General features: G+C 46.0%; 1 protein-coding gene and 2 pseudogenes across 1 annotated transcript; 1 reads left to right on the top strand and 2 right to left on the bottom strand.

Annotated features, from left to right (window-relative positions):
• The first annotated feature begins 3,754 nt into the window (after positions 1-3,754).
• LOC131984383 (calphotin-like) lies at positions 3,755-6,041 on the top strand. The gene is made up of 2 exons (XM_059349226.1): positions 3,755-5,944; positions 6,036-6,041. Exons 1-2 carry the CDS (start codon positions 3,755-3,757, stop codon positions 6,039-6,041), a joined length of 2,196 nt encoding a protein of 731 aa, XP_059205209.1.
• Positions 6,042-7,555: 1,514 nt separating this feature from the next.
• LOC131984382 (nuclear transcription factor Y subunit beta-like) lies at positions 7,556-8,306 on the bottom strand (annotated as a pseudogene).
• A 2,364-nt stretch (positions 8,307-10,670) lies between these two features.
• LOC131984381 (uncharacterized) lies at positions 10,671-19,207 on the bottom strand (annotated as a pseudogene).
• Positions 19,208-20,778: the final 1,571 nt, after the last annotated feature.

The following is a 20,778-nucleotide window of genomic DNA, read 5'->3' as shown; positions in this document are numbered from 1 at the left end:
TAAGAAACCAAACTGATATTTTTGAAGAGAACTGGTCAAAATGGCTCAGCTATGTGTTCACTGTAAGACCTGATTTCATATAGAGACAAAGATAAGATCAAACCCTCTATTAAGATTTTATTTTTAATTACCTCGCTATTTTCAAATAGAATCTTTATATTTTTATGTATGATGTGCTTATGTCGACTGCTGTTTTACTTAATGCACAATCCTCCCCTTGTTATGTTATGTTTATGTTAATGTTATGTTGTATGTTCTTGTGCCCACTGGCACTTATGTGTATGTTACTAAGAAAAAACGAATAAAAAGTAAATTAAAAAAAAAGAAAATAAAAAAACTGTCAAGTCAAGTCAAGTCAAATTTATTTATATAGCGCATTTACAGACGGCTGAGCCGCACCAAAGTGCTTCACATAAAAGTGCAATAAAATACAGAATTGACAAAGGTGACAAACAACACAAAAACAAACAAAAACAAAACAAAATTAAATTTAAAAATAAATTAAAAGAAGATGGGATATTTTTAAAGGCACTGTGGGATTACTAGGGGACACTATTCCCTAGCACTTGCTGGAGGGAAAAAAAAAAAAAAACTTGGTAACACTTTCTATGAAGACTACATCTATAGTGCATTATGAGCGCATTCATAGTGAATTATAATGTTCATTATAATCAATCATAATGCATTATGACTGCACTCATAAACACATATAAAGCTTCATGATGCACTATATCAACAGTTATAAATATAACTTATAATGACTTATAAATCCAAGTGTCTTATGAGTGCTCTTGACTGGTTATAAACTACAGGCTGATGTTTCATGATTCATCATGATTAGCTGTACTGCATTATAGATGCGTCTATATGAACCTCACTTTACTTAAAGCATACATTGATCATTTATTTATACTTATGGCATCCTATGAGTCCTTATAACAATTGATTGTTGAGGTGTGTGTATAGAGGGGTATGAGTAGTTGTAATGTATTATAAGCCTCATCAGTCAGCCTGTAGTTTATAACCAGTCAAGAGCACTCATAAGACACTTGGATTTATAAGTCATTATAAGCTATATTTATAACTGTTGATATAGTGCATCATGAAGCTTTATATGTGTTTATGAGTGCAGTCATAATGCATTATGATTGATTATAATGAGCACTATAATTCACTATGAATGCGCTCATAATGCACTATGGATGTAGTCTTCATAGAAAGTGTTACCAAAAACTTTAATACAAGGCAAGAGAAAAGAGGTGGGTTTTGAAGTGGGATTTAAAAACATTTAGGGACTTTAGGGATGTGGAGGGGGAGGTTTTCTCCAGGTCACTCTGAGGCAGGTAAGCTTTTGTCTTTGCTAGAGTTCTCAGGTGGAAAAAGCTTCTCCTCACCACTGCACTAACCTGCTGCTCAAACTTAAAAGCACTGTCAAAAATCACGCCAAGATTTCTGTGTTATTAAAACTGTATTATTACTGGTGGCAAAAAGGAGCAAAATCCTAAAGAAGCCTATGAGAAAATGCTGCGACTTCTGCTACACCTCATTTGATTTGTGACCTCAATAAACATTTTCCCAAGAAGTTCATGCTCTCAATCTTTAGTTTCAAGTCTTCTTCAATGCAGTTTTATCACTCAAGGTCCCATTCAGAGTAAAACATATGATAAGGCTTTAAGGCCTCACGCCCACAGCTGATGATGGACATTTCTATGACTCTTCCAGTGTTTCCAGCTTGTGAATGTTCATTGTATCATTTTGATGACATAAAAATGTCTTGTTTAGCGTTTGCTTGCACAAAAAGCCTCTGACTGGTGTCGTAGCATCCTTCTCCCTCTGGTCCAAGTCACAACTGGCTGCAAAACACCAAGACGGCAGCGGCCAAAGTGTTAAACTTGAGGCTTCAAAACTGTTTCTTTTTGAGAAATGTAATCATAGCTCCACTGAAAATGTTGGATTCTGCATTGGATGACCTTATATTCAGTCTTCAACGCAACTTATTATAGTTAAATTATGACATGTTAATGTTTCTATCAGACAGATTTGTATGAATTAATGTCTTATTGATGCGCCTTTTATTGATTTAAAGAAACTTGTTGAGCAAGTTTTTACATATTATTTTGCCTGAGTTTCCAGGAGTTGTTTTAAATAAACTTTCTGATTTTGTTTTAAAGTATTTAAAGCATGAAATCCTGGATTTGAGGGACCTTATGTTCATGCTGTGATCACTGTCTATGGTCTGAATTACACCAATGCAAAATGAATTGTACAGTTTTAACCCTCTGGAGTCCACGAAAGCGCTGGAGCAGGAATACTGGGTTTTTTGTGTGGTTTTGTGTGATTTTTGGATATTTTTTGTGTTTTTTCTGTGTTTTTAGTATTGTGTGTGTGTGTGTGTGTGTGTGTGTGTATTTGTGTTTTTTTTGTTATTTTTTGTGTTTTTCCTGTAATTTTTGTAATTTTTTGTGTGTTTTTTTATTCATGTGTTCCATGTGTTGTTTGTAATTTTTTTGCTGTTTTTGTGTTTTTTGTGTGTTTTTTGTAAAAAAAAAAAAAAGAAAAAAAAAATTTAAAAAAAAATTTGTTAAAAATAAAATTGTGCTTTTTGTGTGTTTATTTGTGTTTTTTGTAATTTTGTGTGTGTTTTTGTTTTTTATTTTTGTACTGTACTGTGACCCAGTAAGTCAAAATGACATAATAATAATAATGAGGTGAGGTTGTGCTGAAAAAGATGACACCAGCATGACATGGTGATTATTATTTAAGTTGCATGTACAGGCAGAATGAAAAAGAGTCAAAAAAACAACAAAATAGCCCCAAAACTCCATAGCCACAAACTTATAAGTAATTTCTGTTATTGTTTATTGTGACCAACAAATGCATTTCAACACTTTATTTTTCTCTCTTTCCATCAAATTAACTTCCACAGTCACTCCCTGTTTCAGCAACACAATTTTATATTATCATCTAAAAGCCTTTTAATGGGACTAATTATTTTTATTGACTGGAGAAATGACAGATAATGTCGTCTAATAACTTTGATACCTCTATGTTTAGAGCTACATCTGCTTTTTTGATGCAGAAAAAAAGTTTAAACATTATCTCGTGCCAAATTTTCAGACAAGCAATTCATTAGAAAAAATGCCAAAATTGGAGCCCAAGAACTAAAATTATTTTATATGTGTTTGTGATGGGCAAATATAGAATAATAAGTAAACTGCTGCATCACACAAAACACAACAAAGTACACTTGTTTTATTTTTTCACACTTTAATACTTTAAATAATTTACATGAATTTACATATTGAGATGCATTTCCATATACAGACACCTTAAGATGATGCCTAGTGTTTCCATACAGGAAATTCTTTACAGTGCAATAAAATCGAATACAAAAATAATCTACGGATATTAAATATCTCTTGTGCAAGAGTTAATATTGTTTCATCTACACACTGTATATGCCTCATGTGGTTCTGAGTCAATGTGGACAGAAGTCCGTAATTATGCAAAAAAATAAACATCAAAGTTGACACTGTCAATTTATGATAACATATTTTGTGTTTGTAAAGCTTTAGTTATGCTGTCTATGTTTATGATTTATGATAATGGCAATTATTAAATTACAATAAATTAAGTTTGATCCTTCATTCCCCGATAAACCTGACATGTATATAGTGTCTAAATGTTGTTGGTTTTAAGTCCAGCGTTCCAGTCCAGTTCTTAGTTCAAAAAAGCAACTGTTGCAACAACCGCGATGATTAAAAGGACACTTGATCTGTGGGAGACTGCAGAGCAGGCACAAGGAGCTGGAGCTCCTTGTGGCAATGCTGTAGCTGCAACAATTGTTTGGTGCACTATTGGAATGACTGTTGTTGTTGTTGCTCCTGGGGCGGTTGGGTTTGCTCCTGAGGCCACAGTGGTTGCTCCTGAGGCCGATCCAGAGGCTGCTGTGGTTGCTCCTGGGGCTGCTCCTGAGGCCGCAGTGGTTGCTCCTGAGGGTGCAGTGGTTGCTATTGAGACTGTTCCTGAGGGTGCAGTGGTTGCTCCTGAGGCTGCTCCAGAGGCTGCAGTGGTTGCTCCTGAAGGTGCAGTGGTTGCTCCTGAGGCTGCTCCAGAGGCTGCTGTGGTTGCTCCTGAGGCTGCTCCTGAGACCCCAGTGGTTGCTCCTGAGGCTTCTCCTGAGGCCGCAGTGGTTGCTCCTGAGGCCGATCCAGAGGCTGCTGTGGTTGCTCCTGAGGCTGCTCCAGAGGCTGCTGTGGTTGCTCCTGAGGCTGCTCCTGAGGTTGCTGTGGTTGCTCCTGAGGCTGTTCCTAAGGGTGCAGTGGTTGCTCCAGAGGCCGCAGTGGTTGCTCCTGAGGCTGCTGTGGTTGTTCCTGGGGCTGCTCCTGAGGCCGCAGTGGTTGCTCCTGAGGGTGCAGTGGTTGCTATTGAGACTGTTCCTGAGGGTGCAGTGGTTGCTCCTGAGGCTGCTCCAGAGGCTGCAGTGGTTGCTCCTGAGGGTGCAGTTGTTGCTCCTGAGGCTGTTCCTGAGGGTGCAGTGGTTGCTCTTGAGGCTGCTCCAGAGGCTGCTGTGGTTGCTCCTGAGTGTGCAGTGGTTTTTCCTGAGGCTGCTCCAGAGGCTGCTGTGGTTGCTCCTGATGCTGCTCCTGAGGCCGCAGTGGTTGCTCCTGAGGCTGCTGTGGTTGCTCCTGGGGCTGCTCCTGAGGCCGCAGTGGTTGCTCCTGATGGTGCAGTGGTTGCTATTGAGACTGTTCCTGAGGGTGCAGTGGTTGCTCCAGAGGCTGCAGTGGTTGCTCCTGAAGGTGCAGTGGTTGCTCCTGAGGCTGCTCCAGAGATTGCTGTGGTTGCTCCTGAGGCTGCTCCTGAGACCCCAGTGGTTGCTCCAGAGGCTGCAGTGGTTGCTCCTGAAGGTGCAGTGGTTGTTCCTGAGGCTGCTCCTGAGGCTGCTCCAGAGGCTGCTGTGGTTGCTCCTGAGGCTGCTCCTGAGACCCCAGAGGTTGCTCCTGAGGCTGCTCCTGAGGCCGCAGTGGTTGCTCCTGAGTCCGATTCAGAGGCTGCTGTGGTTCCTCCTGAGGCTGCTCCAGAGGCTGCTGTGGTTGCTCCTGGGGCTGCTCCTGAGGCCGCAGTGGTTGCTCCTGAGGGTGCAGTGGTTGCTATTGAGACTGTTCCTGAGGGTGCAGTGGTTGCTCCTGAGGCTGCTCCAGAGGCTGCAGTGGTTGCTCCTGAAGGTGCAGTGGTTGCTCCTGAGGCTGCTCCAGAGGCTGCTGTGGTTGCTCCTGAGGCTGCTCCTGAGACCCCAGTGGTTGCTCCTGAGGCTTCTCCTGAGGCCACAGTGGTTGCTCCTGAGGCCGATCCAGAGGCTGCTGTGGTTGCTCCTGATGCTGCTCCTGAGGCCACAGTGGTTGCTCCTGAGGCTGCTCCAGAGGCTGCTGTGGTTGCTCCTGGGGCTGCTCCTGAGGTCGCTCCAGAGGCTGCTGTGGTTGCTCCTGGGGCTGCTCCTGAGGCCGCAGTGGTTGCTCCTGATGGTGCAGTGGTTGCTCTTGAGGCTGCTCCAGAGGCTGCAGTGGTTGCTCCTGAGGCTGCTCCAGAAGCTGCTGTGGTTGCTCCTGAGACTGCTCCTGAGACCCCAGTGGTTGCTCCTGAGGCTGCTCCTGAGGCCGCAGTGGTTGTTCCTGACGCCGATTCTGAGGCTGCTGTGGTTGCTCCTGAGGCCGCTCCAGAGGCTGCTGTGGTTGCTCCTGAGGCTGCTCCTGAGGCCGCAGTGGTTGCTCCAGAGTCTGCTGAAGCTGCTCCTGAGACTGCAGTGGTTGCGCCAGAGGCCACTGTGGTTGTTCCTGAGGCTGCGGTGGTTGCTCCTGAGGGTGCAGTGGTTGCTCCTGAGGCTGCTCCAGAGGCTGCCGCAGTTGTGATTGTGGATGGGGATGCTGTTGTTGCAGCAGCTGTGGTTGTTGCTGCATCAGTTGTGTTTGCTGCTGCAGTTGTGGTTGTGGATGGGGATGGTGTTGTAGTTGCAGCAGGTGTGGTTGTTGATGCAGCTGTAGTGGTTGTTCCTGGGGATGGTGTCGTTGTTGCAGCCGCTGTGGTTGTTGCTGCTGCAGTTGTGGTTGTTGCTGCAGCAGTTGTGGTTGTTGCTGCAACAGTTGTGGTTGTGGGTGGGGATGGTGTTGTTGTTGAAGGAGTTGTGGTTGTTGCTGCAGCAGTTGTGGTTGAGATTGGAGATGTTGTTGTTGTTGCAGCAGCTGTGGTTGTTGCTGCAGCAGTTGTGGTTAAGGCCGGGGATGTTGTTGCTGCAGCAGCTCTTGTTGTTACTGCAACAGTTGTTGTTGTGGATGGGGATGGTGTTGTTGTTGAGGGAGTTCTGCTTGTTGCTGCAGCAGTTGTGGTTGTTGCTGCAGCAGTTGTGGTTGTGGATGGGGATGTTGTTGTTAATGCAGCTGTGGTTGGTGCTGCTTCAGTTGTGGTTGTTGCTGCAGCAGTTTTAGTTGAGGCTGGATATGTTGTTCTTGCAGAAGCTGTGGTTGTTGCTGCAACAATTGTGGTTGTTGCTGCTTCAGTTGTCGTTGTTGCTGCAGCAGTTGTGGTTGTGGCTGGGGATGGTGTTGTTGTTGAAGGAGTTGTGGTTGTTGCTGCAGCAGTTGTGGTTGAGGCTGGAGATGTTGTTGCAGCAGCCATAGTTGTTGCTGCAACAGTTGTGGTTGTTGCTGCTTCAGTTGTGGTTGTTGCTGCAGCAGATTTGGTTGTGGCTGGGGATGGTGTTGTTGTTGAAGGAGTTGTGGTTGTTGCTGCAGCAGTTGTGGTTGGGGCTGGGGATGTTGTTGTTGCAGCCACTGTGGTGGTTGTTGCTGCAGCAGTTGTGGTTGTGGCTGGGGATGTTGTTGTTAAAGCAGCTGTGGTTGTTGCTGCTTCAGCTGTGGTTGTTGCTGCAGCAGTTGTGGTTGTGGAAGGGGATGGTGTTGTTGCAGCAGCTGTGGTTGATGCTGCAGCAGTTGTGGTTGTGACTGGGGATGTTGTTGTTAATGCAGCTGTGGTTGTTGCTGCTTCAGTTGTGGTTGTGACTGGGGATGTTGTTGTTAATGCAGCTGTGGTTGTTGCTGCTTCAGTTGTGGTTGTTGCTGCGGCAGTTGTGGTTGTGGAAGGGGATGGTGTTGTTGCAGCAGCTGTGGTTGATGCTGCAGCAGTTGTGGTTAAGGCTGGGGATGTTGTTGCAGCAGCTGTGGTTGTTGCTGCAGCAGCTGTGGTTGTGGCTGGGGATGTTGTTGTTGCAGCAGCTGTGGTTGTTGTTGCATCAGTTGTGGTTGTTGCTGCTGCAGTTGTCATTGTGGATGGGAATGTTGTTGTTAATGCAGCTGTGGTTGTTGCTGCTTCAGTTGTGGTTGTGACTGGGGATGTTGTTGTTAATGCAGCTGTGGTTGTTGCTGCTTCAGTTGTGATTGGGGCTGCGGATGTTGTTGTTAATGCAGCTGTGGTTGTTGCTGCTTCAGTTGTGATTGGGGCTGCGGATGTTGTTGTTAATGCAGCTGTGGTTGTTGCTGCTTCAGTTGTGGTTGTTGCTGCATCAGTTGTGGTTGTTCCTGCTGCAGTTGTCGTTGTGGATGGGGATTGTGTTGTTGTTGAAGGAGTTGTGCTTGTTGCTGCAGCAGTTGTCGTTGAGGCTGGGGATGTTGTTGTTGCAGCAGCTGTGGTTGTTGCTGCAGCAGTTGTGGTTAAGGCTGGGGATGTTGTTGCAGCAGCTGCGGTTGTTGCTGCAGCAGCTGTATTTGTGGCTGGGGATGTTGTTGTTGCAGCAGCTGTGGTTGTTGTTGCTTCAGTTGTGGTTGTTGCTGCTGCAGTTGTCGTTGTGGATGGGGATGTTGTTGTTATTGCAGCTGTGGTTGTTGCTGCTTCAGTTGTGGTTGTTCCTGCAGCAGTTGTGGTTGTTGCTTCAACAGTTGTTAATGCAGCTGTGGTTGTTGCTGCTTCAGCTGTGGTTGTTGCTGCTTCAGTTTTGGTTGTTGCCGCAGCAGTTGTGGTTGTTGCTGCTGCAATTGTGGTTGTGGATGGGGATGTTGTTGTTACGGCAGCTGTGGTTGTTGTTGCAGCAGCTGTGGTTAAGGCTGGGGATATTGTTGCAGCAGCTGTGGTTGTTGCTGCATCAGTTGTGGTTGTTGCTGCTGCAGTTGTGGTTGTGGCTGGTGATGTTGTTGTTAATGCAGCTGTGGTTGCTGCTTCAGTTGTGGTTGTTGCTGCAGCAGTTGTGGTTGTGGATGGGGATGGTGTTGTTGCAGGAGCTGTGGTTGTTGCTGCATCAGTTGTGGTTGTTGCTGCTGCAGTTGTGGTTGTGGATGGGGATGTTGTTGTTACTGCAGCTGTGGTTGTTGTTGCAGCAGCTGTGGTTGTTGCTGCAGCAGTTGTGGTTAAGGCTGGGGATGTTGTTGCAGCAGCTGTGGTTGTTGCTGCATCAGTTATAGTTGTTGCTGCTGCAGTTGTGGTTGTGGCTGCTGCAGTTGTGGTTGTGGCTGGTGATGTTGTTGTTAATGCAGCTGTGGTTGTTGCTGCTTCAGTTGTGGTTGTTGCTGCAGCAGTTGTGGTTGTGGATGGGGATGGTGTTGTTGCAGCAGCTGTGGTTGTTGCTGCAGCAGTTGTGGTTAAGGCTGGGGATGTTGTTACAGCAGCTGTGGTTGTTGATGCAGCAGCTGTGGTTGTGGCTGGGGATGTTGTTGTTACAGCAGCTGTGGTTGTTGTTGCATCAGTTGTGGTTGTTGCTGCTGCAGTTGTCGTTGTGGATGGGGATGTTGTTCTTAAAGCAGCTGTGGTTGTTGCTGCTTCAGTTGTGGTTGGTGCTGCAGCAGTTGTGGTTGAGGCTGGGGATGTTGTTGTTGCAGCCGCTGTGGATGTTGCTGCTTCAGTTGTGGTTGTGGCTTGGGATGTTGTAGTTAATGCAGATGTGGTTGTTGCTGCTTCAGTTGTGGTTGCTGCTGCTGCAGTTGTCGTTGTGGATGGGGATGTTGTTGTGAAAGCAGCTGTGGTTGTTGCTGCTTCAGTTGTGGTTGTTGCTGTAGCAGTTGTGGTTGTGGATGGGGATGTTGTTGTTAATGCAGCTGTGGTTGTTGCTGCTTCAGTTGTGGTTGTGACTGGGGATGTTGTTGTTAATGCAGTTGTGGTTGTTGCTGCTTCAGTTGTGGTTGTTGCTTCATCAGTTGTGGATGTGGCTGGGGATGTTGTTGTTAATGCAGCTGTGGTTGTTGCTGCTTCAGTTGTGGTTGTTGCTGCAGCAGTTGTGGTTGTGGATGGGGATGTTGTTGTTAATGCAGCTGTGGTTGTTGCTGCTTCAGTTGTGGTTGTGACTGGGGATGTTGTTGTTAATGCAGCTGTGGTTGTTGCTGCTTCAGTTGTGGTTGTTGCTTCACCAGTTGTGGATGTGGCTGGGGATGTTGTTGTTAATGCAGCTGTGGTTGTTGCTGCTTCAGTTGTGGTTGTTGCTGCAGCAGTTGTGGTTGTGGATTGGGATGGTGTTGTTGCAGCAGCTGTGGTTGTTGCTGCTGCAGTTGTGGTTGTGGATGGGGATGTTGTTGTTACTGCAGCTGTGGTTGTTGTTGCAGCAGCAGTGGTTGTTGTTGTAGCAGCTGTGGTTGTTGCTGCAGCAGTTGTGGTTAAGTCTGGGGATGTTGCTGCAGCAGCTATGGTTGTTGCTGCATCAGTTGTGGTTGTTGCTGCTGCATTTGTGGTTGTGGCTGGTGATGGTGTTGTTGCAGCAGCTGTGGTTGTTGCTGCAGCAGTTGTGGTTAAGGCCGGGGATGTTGTTGCAGCGGCTGTGGTTGTTGCTGCAGCAGCTGTGGTTGTGGCTGGGGATGTTGTTGTTGCAGCAGCTGTGGTTTTAGTTGCATCAGATGTGGTTGTTGCTGCTGCAGTTGTCGTTGTGGATGGGGATGTTGTTGTTAAAGCAGCTGTGGTTGTTGCTGCTTCAGTTGTGGTTGGTGCTGCAGCAGTTGTGGTTGAGGCTGGGGATATTGTTGTTGCAGCCGCTGTGGATGTTGCTGCTTCAGTTGTGGTTGTTGCTGCAGCACTTGTGGTTGTTGCTTCACCAGTTGTGGTTGTGGCCGGGGATGTTGTTTTTAATGCAGTTGTGGTTGTTGCTGCTTCAGTTGTGGTTGTTGCTGGAGCAGATGTGGTTGTGGCTGGCGATGTTGTTGTTGCAGCAGCTGTGGTTGTTGTGGCATAAGTTGTCGTTGTTGCTGCAGCAGTTGTCATTGTGGATGGGGATGTTGTTGTTAATGCAGCTGTGGTTGTTGCTGCTTCAGTTGTTGTTGTTGCTGCAGCAGTTGTGGTTGTTGCTGGGGATGTTGTTGTTGCAGCAGCTGTGGTTGTTGTTGCATCATTTGTGGTTGTTGCTGCTGCAGTTGTGGTTGTTGCTGAAGCAGTTGTGGTTGTGAATGGGAATGGTGTTGTTGCAGCAGCTGTGGTTGTTGCTGCAGCAGTTGTGGTTAAGGCTGGGGATGTTGTTGCGGCAGCTGTGGTTGTTGCTGCTTCAGTTGTGGTTGTTGCTGCAGCAGATGTGGTTGTGGCTGGCGATGTTGTTGTTGCAGCAGCTGTGGTTGTTGTGGCATAAGTTGTCGTTGTTGCTGCAGCAGTTGTCATTGTGGATGGGGATGTTGTTAATGCAGCTGTGGTTGTTGCTGATTCAGTTGTTGTTGTTGCTGCAGCAGTTGTGGTTGTTGCTGGGGATGTTGTTGTTGCAGCAGCTGTGGTTGTTGTTGCATCATTTGTGGTTGTTGCTGCTGCAGTTGTGGTTGTTGCTGAAGCAGTTGTGGTTGTGGATGGGGATGGTGTTGTTGCAGCAGCTGTGGTTGTTGCTGCAGCAGTTGTGGTTAAGGCTGGGGATGTTGTTGCGGCAGCTGTGGTTGTTGCTGCAGCAGCTGTGGTTGTGGCTGGGGATGTTGTTGTTGCAGTCGCTGTGGTTGTTGCTGCTTCAGTTGTGGTTGTGGCTGGGGATGTTGTTGTTAATGCAGCTGTCGTTGTTGCTGCTTCAGTTGTGGTTGTTGCTGCAGCAGATGTGGTTGTTGCTTCACCAGTTGTGGTTGTGGCTGGGGATGTTGTTGTTAATGCAGCTGTCGTTGTTGCTGCTTCAGTTGTGGTTGTGGCTGGGGATGTTGTTGTCAATGCAGCTGTGGTTGTTGCTGCTTCAGTTGTGGTTGTTGCTGCAGCAGTTGTGGTTGTGGATGGGGATGTTGTTGTTGCAGCAGCTGTGGTTGTTGCTGCTGCAGTTGTGGTTAAGGCTGGGGATGTTGTTGCAGCACCTGTGGTTGTTGCTGCAGCAGATGTGGTTGTGGCTGGGGATGTTGTTGTTGCAGCAGCTGTTGTTGTTGTGGCATAAGTTGTGGTTGTTGCTGCTGCAGTTGTCGTTGTGGATGGGGATGTTGTTGTTAATGCAGCTGTGGTTGTTACTGCTTCAGTTGTGGTTGTTGCTGCTACAGTTGTGGTTAACACTGGGGATGTTGTTGCAGCAGCTGTGGTTGTGGCTTGCGATGTTGTTGTTGCAGCCGCTGTGGTTGTTGCTGCTTCAGTTGTGGTTGTGGCTGGGGATGTTGTTGTTAATGCAGCTGTGGTTGTTGCTGCTTCAGTTGTTGTGGTTGTTGCTGCAGCAGTTGTGGTTGTTGCTTCACCAGTTGTGGTTGTGGCTGGGGATGTTGTTGTTAATGCAGCTGTGGTTGTTGCTGCTTCTGTTGTGGTTGTTGCTGCAGCAGTTGTGGTTGTGGATGGGGATGTTGTTGTTGCAGCAGCTGTGGTTGTTGCCGCTTCAGTTGTGGTTGTTGCTGCAGCAGTTGTGGTTGTGGATGGGGATGTGGTTGTTGCAGCAGCTGTGGTTGTTGCTGCTACAGTTGTGGTTAAGGCTGGGGATGTTGTTGCAGCAACTGTGGTTGTTGCTGCAGCAGATGTGGTTGTGGCTGGGGATGTTGTTGTTGCAGCAGCTGTGGATGTTGTTGCATCAGTTGTGGTTGTTGCTGCTGCAGTTGTCGTTGTGGATAGGGATGTTGTTGTTAATGCAGCTGTGGTTGTTGCTGCTTCAGTTGTGGTTGTTGCTGCTACAGTTGTGGTTAAGGCTGGGGATGTTGTTGCAGCAGCTGTGGTTGTTGTTGCATCAGTTGTGGTTGTTGCTGCTGCAGTTGTGGTTGTGGCTGGGGATGTTGTTGTTACTGCAGCTGTGGTTGTTGCTGCTTCAGTTGTGGTTGTTGTTGCAGCAGCTGTGGTTGTGGATGGGGATGGTGTTGTTGCAGCAGCTGTGGTTGTTGCTGCAGCAGTTGTGGTTAAGGCTGGGGATGTTGTTGCAGCAGCTGTGGTTGTTGCTGCTTCAGTTGTGGTTTTTGCTGCAGCAGTTGTGGTTGTGGATGGGGATGTTGTTGTTGCAGCTGCTGTGGTTGTTGCTGCTTCAGTTGTGGTTGTGGCTGGGGATGTTGTTGTTAATGCAGCTGTGGTTGTTGCTGCTTCAGTTGTGGTACTTGCTGCAGCAGTTGTGGTTGTTGCTTCACCAGTTGTGGTTGTGGTTGGGGATGTTGTTGTTAATGCAGCTGTGGTTGTTGCTGCTTCAGTTGTGGTTGTGGCTGGGGATGTTGTTGTTAATGCAGCTGTGGTTGTTGCTGCTTCAGTTGTGGTTGTTGCTGCAGCAGTTGTGGTTGTGGATGGGGACGTTGTTGTTGCAGCAGCTGTGGTTGTTGCTGCTGCAGTTGTGGTTAAGGCTGGGGATGTTGTTGCAGCACCTGTGGTTGTTGCTGCAGCAGATGTGGTTGTGGCTGGGGATGTTGTTGTTGCAGCAGCTGTTGTTGTTGTGGCATAAGTTGTGGTTGTTGCTGCTGCAGTTGTCGTTGTGGATGGGGATGTTGTTGTTAATGCAGCTGTGGTTGTTGCTGCTTCAGTTGTGGTTGTTGCTGCTACAGTTGTGGTTAACACTGGGGATGTTGTTGCAGCAGCTGTGGTTGTGGCTTGCGATGTTGTTGTTGCAGCCGCTGTGGTTGTTGCTGCTTCAGTTGTGGTTGTGGCTGGGGATGTTGTTGTTAATGCAGCTGTGGTTGTTGCTGCTTCAGTTGTGGTTGTTGCTGCAGCAGTTGTGGTTGTTGCTTCACCAGTTGTGGTTGTGGCTGGGGATGTTGTTGTTAATGCAGCTGTGGTTGTTGCTGCTTCAGTTGTGGTTGTTGCTGCAGCAGTTGTGGTTGTGGATGGGGATGTTGTTGTTGCAGCAGCTGTGGTTGTTGCCGCTTCAGTTGTGGTTGTTGCTGCAGCAGTTGTGGTTGTGGATGGGGATGTTGTTGTTGCAGCAGCTGTGGTTGTTGCTGCTACAGTTGTGGTTAAGGCTGGGGATGTTGTTGCAGCACCTGTGGTTGTTGCTGCAGCAGATGTGGTTGTGGCTGGGGATGTTGTTGTTGCAGCAGCTGTGGATGTTGTTGCATCAGTTGTGGTTGTTGCTGCTGCAGTTGTCGTTGTGGATAGGGATGTTGTTGTTAATGCAGCTGTAGTTGTTGCTGCTTCAGTTGTGGTTGTTGCTGCTACAGTTGTGGTTAAGGCTGGGGATGTTGTTGCAGCAGCTGTGGTTGTTGCTGCAGCAGTTGTGGTTAAGGCTGGGGATGTTGTTGCAGCAGCTGTGGTTGTTGCTGCTTCAGTTGTGGTTATTGCTGCAGCAGTTGTGGTTGTGGATGGGGATGTTGTTGTTGCAGCTGCTGTGGTTGTTGCTGCTTCAGTTGTGGTTGTGGCTGGGGATGTTGTTGTTAATGCAGCTGTGGTTGTTGCTGCTTCAGTTGTGGTACTTGCTGCAGCAGTTGTGGTTGTTGCTGCTTCAGTTGTGGTTGTGGTTGGGGATGTTGTTGTTAATGCAGCTGTGGTTGTTGCTGCTTCAGTTGTGGTTGTGGCTGGGGATGTTGTTGTTAATGCAGCTGTGGTTGTTGCTGCTTCAGTTGTGGTTGTTGCTGCAGCAGTTGTGGTTGTTGCTTCACCAGTTGTGGTTGTGGCTGGGGATGTTGTTGTTAATGCAGCTGTGGTTGTTGCTGCTTCAGTTGTCGTTGTTGCTGCAGCAGTTGTGGTTGTGGATGGGGATGTTGTTGTTGCAGCAGCTGTGGTTGTTGCTGCAGCAGATGTGGTTGTTGCTGCTGCAGTTGTGGTTGTGGCTGGGGATGTTGTTGTTGCAGCAGCTGTGGTTGTTGTGGCATAAGTTGTGGTTGTTGCTGCTGCAGTTGTCGTTGTGGATGGGGATGTTGTTGTTAATGCAGCTGTGGTTGTTGCTGCTTCAGTTGTGGTTGTTGCTGCAGCAGTTGTGGTTAAGGCTGGGGATGTTGTTGCAGCACCTGTGGTTGTTGCTGCAGCAGCTGTGGTTGTGGCTGGGGATGTTGTTGTTGCAGCAGCTGTGGTTGTTGTTGCAGCAGTTGTGGTTGTGGATCGGGATGTTGTTGATGCAGCAGCAGTGGTTGTTGCTGCAGCAGTTGTGGTTAAGGCTGGGGATGTTGTTGCAGCACCTGTGGTTGTTGCTTCAGCAGCTGTGGTTGTGGCTGGGGATGTTGTTGTTGCAGCAGCTGTGGTTGTTGTTGCATCAGTTGTGGTTGTTGCTGCTGCAGTTGTCGTTGTGGATGGGGATGTTGTTGTTAATGCAGCTGTGGTTGTTGTTGCAGCAGCTGTGGTTGTTGCTGCTGCAGTTGTGGTTGTGGCTGGGGATGTTGTTGTTACTGCAGCTGTGGTTGTTGCTGCTTCAGTTGTGGTTGTTGCTGCAGCAGTTGTGGTTGTGGATGGGGATGGTGTTGTTGCAGCAGCTGTGGTTGTTGCTGCAGCAGTTGTGGTTAAGGGTGGGGATGTTGTTGTTGCAGCTGCTGTGGTTGTTGCTGCTTCAGTTGTGGTTGTGGCTGGGGATGTTGTTGTTAATGCAGCTGTGGTTGTTGCTTCACCAGTTGTGGTTGTGGTTGGGGATGTTGTTGTTAATGCAGCTGTGGTTGTTGCTGCTTCAGTTGTGGTTGGGGATGTTGTTGTTAATGCAGCTGTGGTTGTTGCTGCTTCAGTTGTGGTTGTTGCTGCAGCAGTTGTGCTTGTTGCTTCACCAGTTGTGGTTGTGGCTGGGGATGTTGTTGTTAATGCAGCTGTGGTTGTTGCTGCTTCAGTTGTCGTTGTTGCTGCAGCAGTTGTGCTTGTGGATGGGGATGTTGTTGTTGCAGCAGCTGTGGTTGTTGCTGCAGCAGATGTGGTTGTTGCTGCTGCAGTTGTGGTTGTGGCTGGGGATGTTGTTGTTGCAGCAGCTGTGGTTGTGGCTGGGGATGTTGTTGTTGCAGCAGCTGTGGTTGTTGTTTCAGCAGTTGTGGTTGTGGATCGGGATGTTGTTGATGCAGCAGCAGTGGTTGTTGCTGCAGCAGTTGTGGTTAAGGCTGGGGATGTTGTTGCAGCACCTGTGGTTGTTGCTTCAGCAGCTGTGGTTGTGGCTGGGGATGTTGTTGTTGCAGCAGCTGTGGTTGTTGTGGCATAAGTTGTGGTTGTGGATGGGGATGTTGTTGTTAATGCAGCTGTGGTTGTTGCTGCTTCAGTTGTGGTTGTTGCTGCAGCAGTTGTGGTTAAGGCTGGGGATGTTGTTGCAGCACCTGTGGTTGTTGCTGCAGCAGCTGTGGTTGTGGCAGGGGATGTTGTTGTTGCAGCAGCTGTGGTTGTTGTTGCAGCAGTTGTGGTTGTGGATCGGGATGTTGTTGATGCAGCAGCAGTGGTTCTGGCTGCAGCAGTTGTGGTTAAGGCTGGGGATGTTGTTGCAGCACCTGTGGTTGTTGCTTCAGCAGCTGTGGTTGTGGCTGGGGATGTTGTTGTTGCAGCAGCTGTGGTTGTTGTTGCATCAGTTGTGGTTGTTGCTGCTGCAGTTGTCGTTGTGGATGGGGATGTTGTTGTTAATGCAGCTGTGGTTGTTGTTGCAGCACCTGTGGTTGTTGCTTCAGCAGCTGTGGTTGTGGCTGTGGATGTTGTTGTTGCAGCAGCTGTGGTTGTTGTTGCATCAGTTGTGGTTGTTGCTGCTGCAGTTGTCGTTGTGGATGGGGATGTTGTTGTTGCAGCAGCTGTGGTTGTTGTTGCAGCAGCTGTGGTTGTTGTTGCATCAGTTGTGGTTGTTGCTGCTGCAGTTGTCGTTGTGGATGGGGATGGTGTTGTTGCAGCCGCTGCGGTTGTTGTTGCAGCAGTTGTGGTTGTGGCTGGGGATGTTGTTGTTAATGCAGCTGTGGTTGTTGCTGCATCAGTTGTGGTTGTTGCTGCTGCAGTTGTCGTTGTGGCTGGGGTTGGTGTTGTTGCAGCAGCTGTGGTTGTTGCTGCAGCAGTTGTTAAAGCTTGGGTTGTTGTTGTTGCAGCAGCTGTGGTTGTTGCTGCATCAGTTGTGGTTGTTGCTGCTGCAGTTGTCGTTGTGGCTTGAGATGGTGTTGTTGTTGCTGCACCAGTTGTGGTTGTGGCTGGGGATGATGTTGTTGCAGCAGCTGTGGCTGTTGTTGCAATAGTTGTTAAAGCTTGGGATGTTGTTGTTGCAGCAGCTGTGGTTGTTTCTGCATCAGTTGTGGTTGTTGCTGCTGCAGTTGTCGTTGTGGCTTGAGATGGTGTTGTTGTTGCTGCAGCAGTTGTGGTTGTGGCTGGGGATGTTGTTGTTGCAGCAGCTGTGGTTGTTGCTGCAATAGTTGTTAAAGCTTGGGTTGTTGTTGTTGCAGCAGCTGTGGTTGTTGCTGCATCAGTTGTGGTTGTTGCTGCTGCAGTTGTCGTTGTGGCTTGAGTTGGTGTGGTTGTTGCTGCTACAGTTGTGGTTAAGGCTGGGGATGTTGTTGCAGCACCTGTGGTTGTTGCTGCAGCAGCTGTGGTTGCGGCTGGGGATGTTGTTGTTGCAGCAGCTGTGGTTGTTGTTGCATCAGTTGTGGTTGTTGCTGCTGCAGTTGTCGTTGTGGATGGGGATGGTGATGTTGTTGAAGGAGTTGTGCTTGTTGCTGCAGCAGTTGTGGTTGAGGCTGGGGATGTTGTTGTTGCAGCCACTGCGGTTGTTGTTGCAGCAGTTGTGGTTGTGGCTGGGGATGTTGTTGTTAAAGCAGCTGTGGTTGTTGCTGCTTCAGTTGTGGTTGTTGCTGCAGCAGTTGTGGTTGTTGCTGCAGCAGTTGTGGTTGTGGATGGGGATGGTGTTGTTACTGCAGCTGTGGTTGTTGTTGCAGCAGCTGTGGTTGTTGCTGGGGATGTTGTTGTTGCAGCAGCTGTGGTTGTTGCTGCATCAGTTGTGGTTGTTGCTGCTGCAGTTGTGGTTGAAGCTGGGGATCTTGTTGTTGCAGCCGCTGTGGTTGTTGCTGTTGAAGTTGTCGTTGTGGCTGGGGATGTTGTTGTTAATGCAGCTGTGGTTGTTGCTGCTTCAGTTGTGGTTGTTGCTGCAGCAGTTGTGGTTGAGGCTGGGGATGTTGTTGTTGCAGCCGCTGTGGTTGTTGCTGTTGAAGTTGTCGTTGTGGCTGGGGATGTTGTTGTTAATGCAGCTGTGGTTGTTGCTGCTTCAGTTGTGGTTGTTGCTGCAGCAGTTGTGGTTGAGGCTGTTGAAGTTGTCGTTGTGGCTGGGGATGTTGTTGTCAATGCAGCTGTGGTTGTTGCTGCTTCAGTTGTGGTTGTTGTTGCAGCAGCTGTGGTTGAAGCTGGGGATATTGTTGTTGCCGTAGCACGTGTGGTTGAAGCTGGGGATATTGTTGTTGCCGTCGAAGCTGTGGTTGAAGCTGGGGATATTGTTGTTGCAGTCGAAGCTGTGGTTGAAGCTGGGGATATTGTTGTTGCCGTAGCAGCTGTAGTTGAAGCTGGGGATACTGTTGTTGCCGTAGCAGCTGTAGTTGAAGCTGGGGATACTGTTGTTGCCGTAGCAGCTGTAGTTGAAGCTGGGGATATTGTTGTTGCCATCGAAGCTGTAGTTGAAGCTTGGGATATTGTTGTTGCCGTAGCAGCTGTGGTTGAAGCTGGGGATATTGTTGTTGCCGTAGCAGCTGTGGTTGAGGCTGGTGATATTGTTGTTGCTTCAGCGGTTGTGCTCCGCTGTGCGTTGCCTGAGGCTGCTCAGCAAAAATCATGGATTGATAGTTTAACATTCAGATTTTTATCACACATTTTCCAACTTTTTTCTACAGAATATTTCATTGTCAGATATGAACTCAAACTTACCGACAAACAGAAGCAGGATGACACAAATCTTCATCATCATTATAGAACGTTTCATTGCTGTTTCAAAAATAAAACAATTTATTTTTGCTAGAGTCAGTTAATTAAGAACAACTGAAAAGTTATTTCGTGAGGACAACTTGATCTGTATCAAATCTATTGCTGAGAATGTAGAGCATTTTCAGAGTGTCATGTAATTTATAGCATTTTTTTAGAATATTTAGCATTAATAGTGACAGGACAATCCTAAATTGTTAATCCTAACATGTATTTTTCCTCTGTTACTGAAAGGAAACAGAAGTTTCATTCATGCACAAAAGGTAAAATAATCTCTTTGACAGCAACATACTTCATAGTTTTAGCTATAGCCACACATAATAATGTGAGCGTTTCGAAATTAAACACTTTTATCTATTTTTTCCCCAATGTCCCCCCCAAAAAATCGACACATAAAGAACAAGGAGAACAGTGACTACACAAGAAAAACTTGCTAAAAATATTATTATTATTATTATTATTATTATTATTATTATTATTATTACAGTTATTGTGATGATGAACTTAATCTGTAATAAATGTATTACTTAAATTCATGCATCATTGCAAATTGCTGGATTATAAGAATGTCATGTAATTAATAGCATTTGTTTAGCATATTTAGCATTGATAAAGAGGAATAATACATGTTAGGATTAACAATTTAGCATTGTCCTGTCTCTGTTACTGAAAGAAAACAAGATTTTTTTAGTGCATTAATGAAACTTCTGTTACAAGATAGAACCTTCTGTCAAAAACAAGCATACTTAAAAAAATAAAAGATTTTCCCACATTTTTATCCGTAAAAATCAACACATAAAGAGCCCCAAACAGTAAAACCAATGATTGTTGCATGAGGAAAAAGTTGGAAATCATTATTATTAATAGTATTATAACTGTTATTGTGGTGACAACAAGTTACATTTTTAACAAACATGCCAATAAAATACTTAAAATAAATAAAATACTGACCGATTTCATCCGTCATGTCTCAGCTGTGACTCCACCTGTTACTGTCCTCTAATGTTTGGACGTTCATGTCTGCAGACAGACAGAAACCTTTAAAACCTTTAAAACCTTTAAAACCTTTATATTCACACAAAGCAGAGAGACGACATGCAGCTCAGAACAAAGACATAAATCATCTCTTTTTCTCATCCAGATCTGTATAAGGTGTGGTCTCGTATTTAATAGCGTACTCATATTGTTTTTGATCCTATGTTTACTGTATAAAGAAACCGGTCGAGTGGCATTTTATTGAGGTATGACGTTGTATTTTTATATTTGTGGTCAGGATATCTGGGATGTCACTGTCACCATTTGTCTATTTTTCAGACATTTGTCATTGTGCATATTTTATTTATTACTTATTTGTGTGATGTATAAAATATGATACACTGTAAGTAAGTTGGATCACTTTTATGTGTTTTGAAGCACCAGAATTGGACGAATTGTCACTGTAACGGCTCTTTTTTGACAGTTTTTTTACATTACAACATTTTCAGCCTGTATTGGTCTTTTCTAGTGCAAAGTCTGGGCTGTGACACATTCATTACCTATATTTATCATATTTCAGCAGCAACCTGAACCACATTGATTGATTTTGTAATAATGCATTTATATCAGGGGTCTGAAACTTACCAAAATTACCAAAGAAAGACACAAAATTACGAAAAAAACACACAAAATGACAGAAAAAAACTAAATTACTTTAAAAAGAAACAAAATGACCAAAAAAAGACTCAAAATGACCAAAAAAAGACACAAAATTACACAAAAAAACCCACAAAATGATCAAAAAGACACAAAATGATCAAAAAAAGACACAAAATTACAAAAAAAAGACACAAAATACAGAAAAAACCTAAATTACTTAAAAAAGACACAAAATGATCAAAAAGAGACACAGAATTACTAAAAAAAAAAGACACAAAATGACAGAAAAAAAACTAAATTATTTTAAAAAAGACACAAAATGACCAGCAAAATACACAAAATTAAAAAAAAAAAAAAAAAAAAGACAAAATGACAGAAAAAAACTAAATCACTTCCAGCGGCCCCCAGGTAATTTGAGTTTAAGACCCCCAGTGAACAATATTGGGGCATTCGTGCTGCATTCAGGTGGTGTCGGAATAATCAGAAATATTAGTTTCTGAAGTTGAAAGAATGGCGTCCCAACTTCAGGAATGGGTCGTGAATCATCATCATCTGTGTGTTTTGTTTCAGAAGTCTCTGTTCTGCTGCGTATCCCTAAATTTGGGGGTTTATGTATAAAAACAGTTATCATTCCTTCACTGTTGACGGGAGTAAAAGAAGAGTAGATTCAGTAGAAACGTGACAGTGAGGTGAGAACAGCTGGTTTGTTGCTGAACATGTTTCTGTGATTCTGCAGCATCAACATCCACCCAGAGCCTCTCACGCAGCTCCACGCCGTGTGTTCACCCAAAATACAACAGCTGAGTCTCCTTTTACATGCAGCATCAACATTAGAGAACAGGATCCACATCATCTCACTGATTCTAATGAGTTAAGGCAACACATTGTTTAAAGATCAGTGGATAACTTCAGGCAACAACCACATCGTGTTTCTCATGTAGTACAAATTTGCCT

The sequence above is a fragment of the Centropristis striata genome, chromosome 14 (assembly GCF_030273125.1).
Source record: "Centropristis striata isolate RG_2023a ecotype Rhode Island chromosome 14, C.striata_1.0, whole genome shotgun sequence".
In the NCBI taxonomy this organism is placed as follows: domain Eukaryota; kingdom Metazoa; phylum Chordata; class Actinopteri; order Perciformes; family Serranidae; genus Centropristis; species Centropristis striata.
The sequence above is the reverse complement of the archived record's forward strand: the minus strand, read 5'-3'. Positions and strand labels throughout refer to the sequence as shown.